This window comes from Carettochelys insculpta, chromosome 1, assembly GCF_033958435.1.
Source record: "Carettochelys insculpta isolate YL-2023 chromosome 1, ASM3395843v1, whole genome shotgun sequence".
NCBI lineage: Eukaryota > Metazoa > Chordata > Testudines > Carettochelyidae > Carettochelys > Carettochelys insculpta.
The window spans coordinates 184,667,311-184,680,767 of NC_134137.1; the positions used below are offsets into that span (position 1 = coordinate 184,667,311).

At 41.9% G+C, this 13,457-nt stretch overlaps 1 protein-coding gene across 1 annotated transcript; it reads left to right on the forward strand.

Annotated features, from left to right (window-relative positions):
• The first annotated feature begins 4,187 nt into the window (after positions 1 to 4,187).
• On the forward strand, positions 4,188 to 12,600 carry ADAMTS1 (ADAM metallopeptidase with thrombospondin type 1 motif 1). The gene is made up of 9 exons (XM_074997311.1): positions 4,188 to 5,023; positions 6,315 to 6,661; positions 7,083 to 7,215; positions 7,608 to 7,775; positions 8,116 to 8,402; positions 8,608 to 8,794; positions 8,916 to 9,091; positions 9,875 to 10,050; positions 10,429 to 12,600. Exons 1-9 carry the CDS (start codon positions 4,474 to 4,476, stop codon positions 11,168 to 11,170), a joined length of 2,766 nt encoding a protein of 921 aa, XP_074853412.1. The 5' UTR covers positions 4,188 to 4,473; the 3' UTR covers positions 11,171 to 12,600.
• Positions 12,601 to 13,457: the final 857 nt, after the last annotated feature.

Below are 13,457 nucleotides of genomic sequence, written 5' to 3' on the forward strand. Positions count from 1 at the left end.
AAACTGCACTTCCAAAATGGTGAGTGGCTGTCATTATGGAAATAAGGCACTGAATATGCAAATCAACATCTCGTTTCCATTTTCAATAGGCCACATTTGCATGCCCCTTTGCAAAGGGAGGGACAGTGTAGATGCGGCCTCTCTGATTACATGTCAAGGCTGTTACAGTGCTGCAGGAGTTCACACATGATAGCTGGTTGATAAAATCTAAATATACAACCTACAACCAACTTGGGCCCCACTCGACAGTCTGCTCTGACGCTGACATCCCCAATAATTCCCACTCCCAAACAGCCTGACAATGACATTAAAATCAATTACCTGGTTAGAAACTCTAAAGTCATATAATCAACCTTATTCAATTCATTCCATCATCCTGACGGAATGTGCAATGGCTGTTCAAATATTTAGGGGATCACAAGCAATGATGGAAAAGGTAGTAAGAAAACAACTATTCTTTGAGTGTTAAGCAATTTTTTAAAAATTTTAAGCTTAATTGATGTGTTCCTTTTACTTGTTTTCAGTTGCACCTTCAGACTATCTCTATTCACTGGCCTAATGTGCCCTCTGCTGTTTGAATTATAAATTATTATTATAATTCCTGAAGCAAAAACCCCTTTAATAGACTATTAAGTCAAGCTGCAAACATCTACAAGATTTTTAAATGTGGAAATATTAAAATTACAAAAGTAATAGCATAAATATGGAAAAAATGTATGACTGGTAAAATGGCTCATGTATTTACAAAACATTTCATGGTTAATACAGACTTATCTTTCAACAATGACTAAAATGTGATCTGTTAGCTCCATCTGGTGCTTAATATTATTTCACATTTTTCCAATTTAGGCAAGTTGCTTTTTCTTTGACAATTTCGTCAAACAACAGAAATCATTTATCATGATGAACATGTTGAATGACTAACTTCCAAATTACCATTCATTTAATGAACTGAAAACTACAGCAAATTCATTTCAGCTTTGTAAAATTACCCTCATGGGGCTATCAAACTGTGTTTGATTTAGAGAAAATGTGACTGACTTGGGGCCTTTCTCACCAAACACTTACACATATTATGTCACGGGTGATCTGACTGAATTCAGTGGGACTACTCATATGTACAAAATTGAACACATATGTAAATCTTTGAAGCGCTAGGGAGCCTTGTGTGTAGCAATATTACCGAGAGATGATAAACTTTGTACATGTATAATGTACAAGTTACTTTCTAAACTTTTCACATTTTCATGTTTACTATAATAATTGACCAGTTCGCAGTTGGCTGTTATATTTACATAGTACATCATAATTTATATACAGTATTGAATTTTATGTTTGAAGAAGCAAACATTGCAACAAGAGGGAAAAGAAACTGTCACTGAATTGGTGTGATTCATTAAAAGATTTGTGGATGTTATATTAAAGGCGGGAACACTTTCAACTACTTGTCCAAATCATAAATTTTGTAAGAATAGTAATAAAATGTGAATGTTTTCACCAGAACGTTAGTTTGAAAATCCAAGATACATGATGCAAAAAAAAACACTTTCAAAAGTGTTTTTAATATCAGAGTGCCATCTGGTGGAAAAAGGGAGACCTTTCATAATGAAAGATTATTTAAGGTGGTTAGTATCTCTCCAAATCAAAGACTCTGAAATCAATAAGATAATGCAGAAATATTAAATTTGAATTACACATCAACAGAGGGACCTCTTTGCTGAACAGTGGTATGACCTAAGGTTAATTCCCAATAAAACCCATATTTGCAGTATATTTATCAAGTATTTTCTGGTGTTAAAATGAAAAGCATAATTTTGAAATTACTGGTTGGTACATATGACCAGATTTCTGAAGTAAGGTCACAGCCTTTATGAGCATAGCTAGACAAAATTTATAACTAGTCTGAAGTTAAGTAGCAAAAAAATGGCCCTTCAAATACCCACTGTATACAAAATTTCAATCTTGAATGTATTTAATTTAACAGATGACAACTTTCTCTGCCTTTCAAGACTAAATATGCCCAGTACATTTTAGGGAATGTTGCTGAAGTATATCAACTAAAATCCCTTACAAATAATTATCAGAGGGGTAGCTGTGTTTGTATCTGCAAAAACAACGAGAAGTCCTGTGGTACCTTATAGACTAACAGATTTTTACTGGAGCATAAGCTTTCGTGGGCAAAGACCCACTTCGTCAAATGCATGTGGGTCTTTGTGTTTGCATCTGACATAGTGGGTCTTTGCTCACAAAAAATTATGCTCCAGTAAATCTGTTAGTTTATAAGGTGCCACAGGTCCTCTTGTTTTTACAAATAATTGTGACTTGTTTTGATGCAGCAGGCCTAACACTAAACTCACAACTCTTTTATACTGGAGTAAATCCAAAGTGATTTATAGGGAATTACTCTAGATAAACATTAGTATAAGTGAACAGACAGTCAGGTACATTTTGTCTTATGAGATGGGTTACAGTCCTCTGCCAAGCATATTTCTTAAAGACTATATAGCGTATCAAACTGCATTGGGAATAAGTTGTGTTAGAATACCAAAGCAGCATTGATACATGTACCAAAGTGTATGTAATGTTTCTTAAAGCATGAAGAAATATGAGGAATGGGACTTTCATATTTTGTTGCAGTGTAGGATTGTCACTGAATAGAGAGTGCCATAGGTATATGAAAGTGTAAAAGTGTTCACAATACCATAGAAACCACACCACAGAGAATAATTGTTTAGACCTCTGAATTTTACCCTCAGATTCAGGTGATACTAAGGAACTCTTTAAATTCATTAGTGCTGGTACAGATCTGTTAATACTCAGACATTTGTTTATTGATTCTTTGTGCTCATTCCCAAAGGAGGACCTTAATGGGAAGAAAAATAGACTATTAAGTCAAGCTGCAAACATCTAAAATGTTCCATATAAAGAATTAAATGGATTAGCTGTACCACTATGGTTGGTTACGGTTTGAAAGGAAATTATTGACTGGACTGACATAAATGTCTGTTTAAGTGATTTGAAAGAAGTGATTTCCCAGAACTACAGGTGCATAACAGATTGTAATTATTATGAGGACTGTGAAAAAGCAGGAACTTGGATGGACACTTTTCAAAGCAGCAAGTCCTGATCTTAAATATATCTTCAGCTGAAAAATGGTTTTGCCTTTCACTTGTTCCCAGAGGGGTAGCCCTGTTAATCTGCAAGCTTCACAAATAACAAGCTGTCCTGTAGCACCGTAGGGACTAACAAATTTATGAAGTCATGAGTTTTTGTGGGTAAGATCCACTTCCTACTCTTTCCAAAGCTACTTTTGTCTTACGCAGGAAACTCCTGTCCTAATAAATGTGTTAGTCTCTAAGGTGCTACAGGACTGCTTGTTCCCAGTAGTTAGGTAACACCTGGGAACCAATGATTCCAGCTTCCTGCAGGATCATTATGGAGAAGTCTGAAACTGGAAGGAAAAATATTATTTCTTGCACCAAGCTATAACTGCAAAATTACACGGAGAACCCTTGATGGTTGGGCCTAAAATTATCAAGTTAGTGGGGGGACTGGATTACTCAACTGGTCTGGAAAACTTCAGCAAACTTAAAACTCACTAACCCTACTGTCCGCTTGTCTTGAAAATTCACCTGCCTCCAGCACGTGCAGACTAGGTCTTGCTGCAGGAATAGCACTGGAGAGCTCACCTGCCCGAAATCCGCCTCGGGGAAGGTGGAAAAGTCAGCGTTGCCCACCCCCCGCTCGCGGGGAGCGGCGTAGGGGAAGGAGCTGGCCTGGCCGCCCTTCCTTCTGCGTCTGTCCCGGGAAGGTGACAAAAGCAACGCGCCCCTCCCCGGGGTTTGCATACTAAGCACTGGAAAGAGACAATGGGGCTGGGGCCCCAGGAGGGAAATCAGGGCTCCCCCCCCCGGCACAATGGCTAAGCAGTAGGATGGGGAGGGGGTGAGGAGACGGGGGAGGGAGGTCCCGCGCTGCTCGCCTTCACCCCCTGCCCGCTGGAGCCCCGAGTGGTTCGGGGAGGCTGGGAGCCCGCAGAGGGCGGGAGCGGGACAGCAGCAGGCGCAGTTACGCAGGCAGTGAGCTCAGCTCTCCAGCAGCCCCCGGACCCAGGGGCGGTGCCGGGCGGGCGGAGCGCGGGGGGAGAGGGGGAGCTACCCGGACAGATCCATAAAGGGCGGCCCGGCGGCGCCAACTGCTGCACTCACGCCGCACCGCGGAGGCGCTCGGAGCCCAGCGCGTTTGCAAAGCCCGGCCGCCTCCTGCCAGCCCCAGGAGCCCGAGCGCGGGCAAGAGACGCGACGCGCCTGGCCCGGCTGCCGGAGCCTCTCCCGCCTGCTCTCTGCACTTCCCCTCCCGGCGGCCTGGCCATGGCAAAGGCAGCGCCTCCTGTGTAGCGGCCCCCGAGCGATCGCCCCCCGCCGCCGCCGTCCGCCGAGCCACCCGCTCCCTGCGCTGCCCCCGGCGTGCAGCATGGGGACAGCCGCTCCGCTCGCCGCCCTGCTGCTGGGGCAGCTGCTCTGCCTCTGCCCCTGCCCGCGGGTTGCCGGCGGCAGCCCGGCGCCGCGGGAGGAGCAGGAGCTGGTCGTGCCGGTGCGGCTGGAGCCCGCGGCTGAGGCGGCTGCCAAGCGCCTCTATCGCCTGGACGCCTTCGGGAAGCGGCTGCGCTTGGAGCTGGAGCCGGACAGCAGCTTCCTGGCTCCGGACTTCAGGCTGCAGTACGTAGGCAGCCGGCCGCCGGGCGCCTCGCCGGGCAGCGACCTGGCGCGCTGCTTCTACTCCGGCACCGTCAACCGGGACCCCAACTCCGCCGCCGCCCTGAGCCTGTGCGAGGGGCTGCGAGGCGCTTTCTACGCGCAGGGGGACGAGTACTTCATCCAGCCGGCCAACGCCTCCAACCACCAGCGGCAGCAGCTCCACCTCCTGCGCCGGCGGCCGCGCAGCAGCGGCGCCAAGTGCGGCGTGACCGAGCAGAGCTCCTCCGGGGCTGCAGAGGGCCAGCAGGCGCGCCTGGGCCGGAAAGGTAGTGGCTCTTGGTTCTCGGGCGGCTTCTCCTCTCCCGGAGGAGCCTCAGCCGCGTCCTCAGTGGCCTGCTGCGGAGAGACCGGGGAGGAGTTTTCAAAGGAGCCTTGTCTTTGGCTCCTTTGCAAATTCCAGCCGAGCACGGCCTAAGGCAGGGATGGGGGAGCACGCTTCGCCCTCCTTTCCAGCGCGGGAGCTATTCCTCCGGCTGCACCGCGGGCAGCAGGTTGGATTGGGAGAAGACCGAAGGGTAGTGTATGGGAAAACCCGGCGTGAGCGGCTATCCTGGAGCCAAGGCAGTCTTTTCAATGGGGCATGTGTAAAATCAGGAACAAGACCTTTAAAATAATTTGAATTATGTTGGTGTCAGTGAATAGAGACCCCCCCCCGCACTGGCTAAATAGGGGCATATATAAAATATAGATCCACGCAGAGGTACATTTGCTAAAAGTATCAGAGAGGTGGCTGAGTTATTTTTGAAGCCACACACTAAGAAGTCCTGTGTTAGTCCTTGTAGACTAACAGATATTTTGGAGCATAAGCTCTCGTGGGCAAAGACTCACTTCGTCAGATGCAGCAACAGCATTTACTGTAAATGTTGATACGAAAGAATCCAGCGTTTGAGTAACGTAGTAGAGTAGTCTGTCAGTTCATTCAGAAAAACTGCTACAGCCTTGTCCCTGACACGTGTAGCAAAGAGAGGAAGTTACAGTTCCTGACAGCCCAGAAGGGACCTGTGAACGGGAGAGTTTAATCATGTGGCTGGAGCAGGACATGGGAAGGAGAGGAGTGGAGGTGAAAGTCAGACAAGGACACAGCATCCTAGTAGGTGGTACAGGGTCCAGTAGCAATCTGGTTGCTTGGCAGGAGCCTGGAGTCCTGCACTGTGCGTTCCACTTGGAGCCCAATGATCTCATTCAGACTTCTGAGTCATCATTTCATTTGCAAGGGCTCACACATCCTACACCCCAGGGCCAAGTTGCTCTTGAAGATTTACTGCATTAGTGAAGGTGTCTCAAATGGTTGGGATTATGTTAAGGCAGCTCAGGTTTCAGAGGACAAAAACAGGTCACTTTAAATGCAGGTGTGCAGTCACAACCCTAGTGTTCCATTTTAAGGTCATTCTGCCTTTAGTAATAATGTGGTAAAATATTTCCTGCCTTAGGTGCAAATGTTATTGGTTACTGTATTTTGTTAGCTCCTTTTTGTAATAATTTGCAGTAATATGTTTCTGGGCAGACTCTTCATATGCAATTTTCCTCTTTGTTTGTTTGTTTGTTTGTTTGATCTAGAAATTGGAAGCACAAGGAAGAAGAGATTTGTGTCCAGCCCTCGCTATGTGGAGACCATGCTTGTAGCAGACCAATCCATGGCAGAGTTCCATGGCAGCGGATTGAAACACTATCTCCTAACTTTGTTGTCTGTGGCAGCAAAATTATACAAGCATCCAAGTATCCGAAATTCTATTAGTCTGGTTTTGGTGAAAATTCTGGTCATCTATGATGAGCAGAAGGGACCTGATGTTTCTTCTAATGCTGCCCTTACCTTAAGGAACTTCTGCAGTTGGCAAAAGCAACACAATCCACCCAGTGACCGACATGCAGAGCACTATGACACAGCAATCCTCTTTACCAGACAGGTAAGAGAAAGGAGAGGGTAAGTTTGGCTTTCTTGTTACAAAGAAAACAAACCTAATACTTTTTATTTTAAAAGCCTCAGAAAATTACATTTTGATTCAGTTGTCTAACATTGACTTAAACAATTGAGATATTTAACCATCTTTTTATGGTGGTCTGTTATTTCAGATATACTTTGTGTGCAACATATTGCAGTCTGAATATAGGTACTACTTAGCAAGAGTTAGCATAGAAATTATGAATTTATTTCTAAGTACAAGACTTTTGCATGTTCCAAAGGAGAATTTTGCCACAGTACCTACCAAAATTGTGAATCCTTATGCTTTTTCCATGTGTAAAGGCAAACTGCCAAGGTTGATTGCTTCTTGCCAGTGCCTTTGACCCAGTTAAATTAAACTGCCTTCTTTTTTTTTTTTTTTAAAGGATCTTTGTGGTGCCAAGACATGCGATACCCTTGGTATGGCTGATGTGGGAACAATTTGTGATCCAAACCGCAGTTGCTCTGTCATAGAAGATGACGGATTGCAAGCTGCCTTCACTACAGCCCATGAATTAGGTAATTCAAAGTTGACAAGAGACTTGAATTCATTTAAACTAGTCTGCTACCACACAGTCAATGTTTGATTATGTAAGACTCCCTATGTAGGTCCCATTCTGTGAGGAGTTGAATGCCCTCGAACCCTTCTGAAGTCACTTAGTAAGAGAAACTGGCATATGGCAGGATTGGCCAGATAACTGTGTGCAGGAGCCGTACATTTGACTGCAGTTGCAGAAATACCCTCTTTCTTAGACTGCCAGGTGACACAAGCAAAAATAAGGTGGCACCTCTTTAAAATTTCAGAAAGATTCAGATAATTTTTAATAGGTCTAAAATTCATTCAGTGATTGTCAAAACTAATTTTTTTTGATCGTATAAAACAGACTTCCTAAAAATCCTTTTTGTTTTAGGCCATATATTTAACATGCCCCATGATGATGCAAAGCAGTGTGCCGATGTTAATGGTGTAAGCCGAGATTCCCACATGATGGCATCTATGCTTTCCAATCTGGATCGAAGCCAGCCTTGGTCACCATGCAGCGCCTACACAATTACAACATTTTTGGATAATGGTTATGGTAATTTTTTTTTATTAACCTTTCAGTTCAAGTTTAAACATTTACTTTTGGATGCCACTTCAGTGCCATCTCTGTTTGCTTCCCACTTGAAAAAAACTCAACCAACTAAAAATGGAGCATTCCTCACTTTTACAACACCTGCTGTTACAGAACTCCAGTATAAAGTTATGCTTTTACTTGGCTGTCAGTAACCTTAAGGAAGCCTTTGATGGGTTTACACAATTGTTGGTAGAGTGAAGGCTGAATAGTTATTTGAACAAGAAAGTGAAGTGCAGTCAAACTGGTAATTTTTTTTTTTTCTGCATTCAAACTAACTAATTGCTGACTATTTTTTCTCCAGGTGAATGCTTACTGGACAAGCCCCACAAACCTATACAGCTTCCCTCTGATCTTCCAGGGACTTTGTATGATGCCAATAGACAGTGCCAGTTTACATTTGGAGATGAGTCCAAACATTGCCCGGATCCAGCTAGCACGTGTACAACTTTGTGGTGTACAGGCACCTCTGGAGGCTTGCTTGTGTGTCAAACTAAACACTTTCCTTGGGCAGATGGCACCAGTTGTGGAGAGGGGAAGTGGTGTGTGAATGGCAAGTGTGTGAACAAGACTGAGAAGAAGCATTATGATGTAAGTAGTTTTAATCTAGAATACACACTAATACTGCAATGAGATACATAGTTTAGATGTCTGATAATGAGTAAATTGAGGGAGGTAGCTTAAAAAAAAAGCCCTAGAAGGAGTGGCTGGGAGCCTGCAGAGGGCTTTGCCAGGGCTCAGATTATGGAACAATTCAAGTGTGGTTGTTAAGTATATTTGCTGTTTGTCATTTTAGACCCCTGTCCATGGAGGCTGGGGCTTGTGGGGACCCTGGGGAGACTGCTCAAGGACATGTGGCGGTGGAGTGCAGTACTCCTTTAGAGAGTGTGATAACCCTGTTCCCAAGAATGGAGGAAAGTACTGTGAAGGCAAGCGAGTACAGTACCGATCATGTAATATCGAGGACTGTCCAGATAATAATGGTAAGTTGGAGCTGATCTTTGACATGTAGAAGAGATTATAGGGGGCAGGAGAGATGATAGAGGGGGAAGATGGTTAAAGTTGAAGATCTAATGTCTGCCTAATTTATTCTCCTGTGTTCAGGCAAAACTTTTAGAGAAGAACAATGTGAAACACACAATGACATTTCCAAATCCCCTTTTGGAAGTGGGCCTGCAGTAGAATGGACACCCAAGTTTGCTGGAGTCTCTCCCAAGGACAGATGCAAACTTGTCTGCAGAGCAAAGGGCACGGGATATTTCTTTGTTCTGCAACCTAAGGTATTGTACATTAAATTTAAAGCAAGCATTCTTACCTTTTTCTGATTTATTTTTAGTGGGGTCTAAGGAGGTGCAAACTAAAATATTTAATCATAAACTTTTAAAATATCTAAGACCTATACCCATAATCCCATCAATACAAACTAGATAGAAATAGCTGGATGTGCTTCTTTCAAACTTAGTTACAGTTTTTTGAACCCACACACGCTCATCACATTTTATTACACTGGGATTTGTACAGAACATTGGATTTCTAGGGATTCATCTTCTCATAGATTCTTCAGCCTTGGGCTAAATAGCTGTTCTTTGACAACTTATGAGACAACTTCTTAGGAATTAGTGGTCAAAAGGAAGTACGTTATATGTAGGCAGTGGAATGTCTTACCCTAAGATAACGGGAACCAATGGCTTAGTTAGGTTAAAATAAGGAATAACTGTAGAATAGTGTGTACTGTATGCTAGCTAGGATACTGTTGGAAGGGCTGTCATCCCTTATGTTCCATGGCCCATGACTGTCCCCAACTGGCTTTAGAAAGAAATGTTCTCCTTTATATGGGCTTAAACAATTTAAAGTTGTTTCTTTGATATTGCTATGGCATTTTAGTGTTGTAAGTGGTAGGAAGTATCGCTGCATACTTTAAATGACTGAGTGTTACTTTGCATAGGAGCTATCTTCAGAATACGAAGGTGTGGGAGAGACGTAATATATCCATATTTTAATTTTATTACCAGTGTTTTGCAAATGTTCATGTTTTAATCAAAGGCACTAATAAATTTTTAAAGGTCGTGGATGGCACCTCATGCAGCCCAGATTCCACATCAGTCTGCGTGCAGGGACAATGTGTGAAGGCTGGCTGTGATCGGATGATAGGCTCTAATAAAAAATTTGACAAGTGTGGTTTATGTGGAGGCAATGGATCTACCTGTAAGAAAGTGTCTGGCACACTTGTTAGTGCAAAGTAAGTTTATAAATACCGTCACTCTTTCGATATGCAATATTTAATGTATTTCAAAATAACCTTTATGTTTCAGGAACAGGTACAGGTTCTGTTTAGTCTTTAAAATCGAAAATTGATCTTTTAAGATCAGTTCATCAGTTGTAAGTTTAAAGTAAAATCCCAGCTAATTGAGCACATTGTACAAGGACCCTCTAGTGTAGCAGTAATTAGTATGTGATTCAACAAAGCTTTTATGCACTTGCTGGTGTCCTATTGAAATTACTTGGACTTGTGTAGGTGCATGAGGTAAAGCTCAAAATTTTAGTGTGTTGCTAAATTGAAGCCTTAATCAATGGAAGACTAAGTAGGTACTCAGTATTTGCATTTTGTTCCCTGTAGACCTGGCTATCATGATGTTGTCACCATTCCTGCTGGAGCAACCAACCTGGAAGTTAAGCAACGAAATAACAGAGGGTCACGACATGATGGCAGTTTCCTTGCTGTTAAAGCTGCTGATGGAACATATATTCTTAATGGTGACTACACTCTATCAACACTGGAACAAGACATTACTCATAAAGGCAGTGTTTTGAGGTACAGTGGTTCGTCAGCAGCTTTGGAAAGAATTCGCAGCTTCAGCCCACTGAAGGAACCTTTAACTATCCAAGTTCTTACTGTTGGTGACTCACCCCAACCTAAAATCAAATACACCTATTTTGTGAAGAAACCACTACAGTCTGGGTCTGAGAAAGCTTCCAGCAAAAAGAGAGAATCATTTAATGCCATCAAGGAGACAATCTTATCTGAATGGGTTATTGAAGAATGGGGAGAATGTTCAAAGTCATGTGGGGCTGGCTGGCAAAGAAGATCTGTCGAATGCCGGGACCTTAATGGGCACTCTGCCACAGACTGTGCAACAGAACTCAAACCAAATGATCTCCGCCCGTGTGCAGAGGTGCCCTGCCCACAGTGGCAATTGGGAGACTGGTCACCATGTTCTAAGACATGTGGGAAAGGATTCAAGAAGAGATTGTTAAGATGTATGTCCCACGATGGCAGTATGTTACCACAAGAAAGCTGCGACCCTTCAAAGAAACCTAAACACTTAATAGACTTTTGTAATGTTATGAAGTGCACTTAAGCAATGCCTAGTTGGGAAAACTAACTTTATTTTTCAGATGGTGCACTGAAAACAAGAGCGCTAGAGCATGTGTCTTGCATATAAAAGTCATGGTGAGGATTCATTGAGAGGAGACAGTACAAATAACTTTAGGGTGGTGCCGCATCATAAATGTATCACGCAAAGTGCAGATTTGATGGCCTAGCAAACCAACGTCACTACCTTTTTCATCTTCGGTAGATAAATCCCTAAGGCATTTATAAATTCCTTTTTTAAGTCAGTTACATGTAAAACTCAGTTTGACCCGTTCTCTTTAAGTAAGCATTTCCGATCCCTCCCTCCTGTTTAGATTTGTGTTGTGGTACTGTCCAAGTCCCTAGGATGTTGTTGTTGGTTTGTTTTTTTGTTTTTGTTTCTTTTAATGTGGGTGGCTTGGTAGGGGGAGGAGCACGAGGGAGAAGATAGCTTTTGTCTAAGCTGAAAATAATTGGTCAAGGCTTACCTACCTCACAAAGAACAAAAAGTCAGGATTGGAAAAGGAGTTTCAACTACATTATTCATGGCTGCTATTGTTTCAGAGATTAGCTTTATGTAGAAATAAAGCCATATTCTCAGCAACTAAGGAATTAAAAATATCAAGAAAAGTCATTTCTAATTTAATCTGATTTTTAATCTGCAGAAAACTAGAGTGTTCTATTTTTTAGACATCTTTGTATCACCCCAGTGTTTCTCTTAATTTCTCTCATCCATGCTGATGTAGTTATTCTGACATGCATAACCTACAAAAGCTGGAATAAGTGGCAATCTCCACAGAGCAGGTACTATCTAAAAGTTGGCACATGCTGACCAAACCACTGGTTTCTTTAATTCAGCTTTGGTTCTACCATAATGTCAATGAGTATGACCAGTGAAGGTTTGACTGCTGTCTCGAGTTCTAACTTTTTACCGTGTTCCAGCCAATACTAGCTTACTTATTTATGTGATGCTAGTGACCGATCAGAGGAAGAAGAAATTCCCATTTTGAAAGGGAATCTCTCATATATCATCTAATATTTTTATAGTGCTCAAATAACTTTTTTAAGGTGGGGAAGACAAAGCTGAAGGATAGCAGGTCCATCCACAGCAGTACACTTAGGAGTTGCATAATTAAAAGTTTGTGCCAGTCCATAGACTATGAGAGAATATGGCTTTCCATATGTATATAGTAAATATATATTACTATAGAGTTTATATATATAATTATATATATATACTTCATAAGTATTTTATTTCTTTTCCTTCTGGGAAGGGGTATAGTTTGTAATAAATGCCTATAATGAACCTATTTATTTTTATACTTCCTGTGATCTTCTAAGTTATCGCTTTTTTTAAAAGGACATGACATCTATAACAAGGATAGAGTATTTATATGTTATATGTTACTAGAATTAATAAATGAACACTATGAACTTGTGAAATTGAGTGGTTGTTTTATTTCTACTTGTATATAATTTTTTTTTTCTTTTTAAATATACTCCCATGACAGTACCTAAAACCTAGAGTAACATTTTTCGAAAGTGACTAAGGCATTTGGGGGCCTAAGTTTGATAGGTGATTTTGGAAACATTTCACATAATGTCTTATACAATGATAAAAGATTAAAGTTGTAGTGTTTAAACACCAACAAGGTACACATTAGTTACAGTCTCTTTTTGAGAAAAATGGAATGTGAGTTGATATTACTGACGATTGGGCTTAGTGATGGGACAGAACTTGTTCTGTTGGCTTGTGTTTGTAACCAACAAAATTACCTATAATACTTTAAATGGGCTTTTTGGGAAAGATGCATTTTAAGATAATAATTAACCCAAAGTCAGAGGTTCCCTTAAGCTAGCGGTCTGCAACCTGCAGCTCCAGAGCCATATGCAGCTCTTTAAGAACTTCTTTTGTGGCTCACGACACTATAATTGCGAAGTTTTTGAAATGTTGGGTAACTTCCCCTTTAATATGTGCAATGCATTGTGGGATATGATACCATAACCTGTGTTTTGATTGTGTTGCGAAAAAAGTCTTGATTTTTTGAAAAGCACAGCTGGAATGCCATAAGCTTTAAAAAGGGAAACACACATTTAAGAAAGAAAACAAACGTGAAGTAAAATTGGCATAATTAAAATGAGTTTGGGAGTGAAAGTTGGGAAGATAGTAGTACAAACACACACATTAATTGTGAGGAAATAGAATATGTAAAATGTTAACATCCTATAGAAAACATTGCATAACAAATCGTGTGTGTGCTGTTCTTAAAATAGGGGTTACAAAAAGTATAATG

Excerpts from the sequence above, each read along its gene's own strand:
- ADAMTS1 (XM_074997311.1), top strand. The coding sequence starts at position 4,474 with ATGGGGACAGCCGCTCCGCTCGCCGCCCTGCTGCTGGGGCAGCTGCTC. Across the intron at positions 6,662-7,082 it reads CAATCCTCTTTACCAGACAG|GATCTTTGTGGTGCCAAGAC; the intron begins GTAAGAGAAAGG and ends TTTTTTTTAAAG. Across the intron at positions 7,216-7,607 it reads CACTACAGCCCATGAATTAG|GCCATATATTTAACATGCCC; the intron begins GTAATTCAAAGT and ends TTTTTGTTTTAG.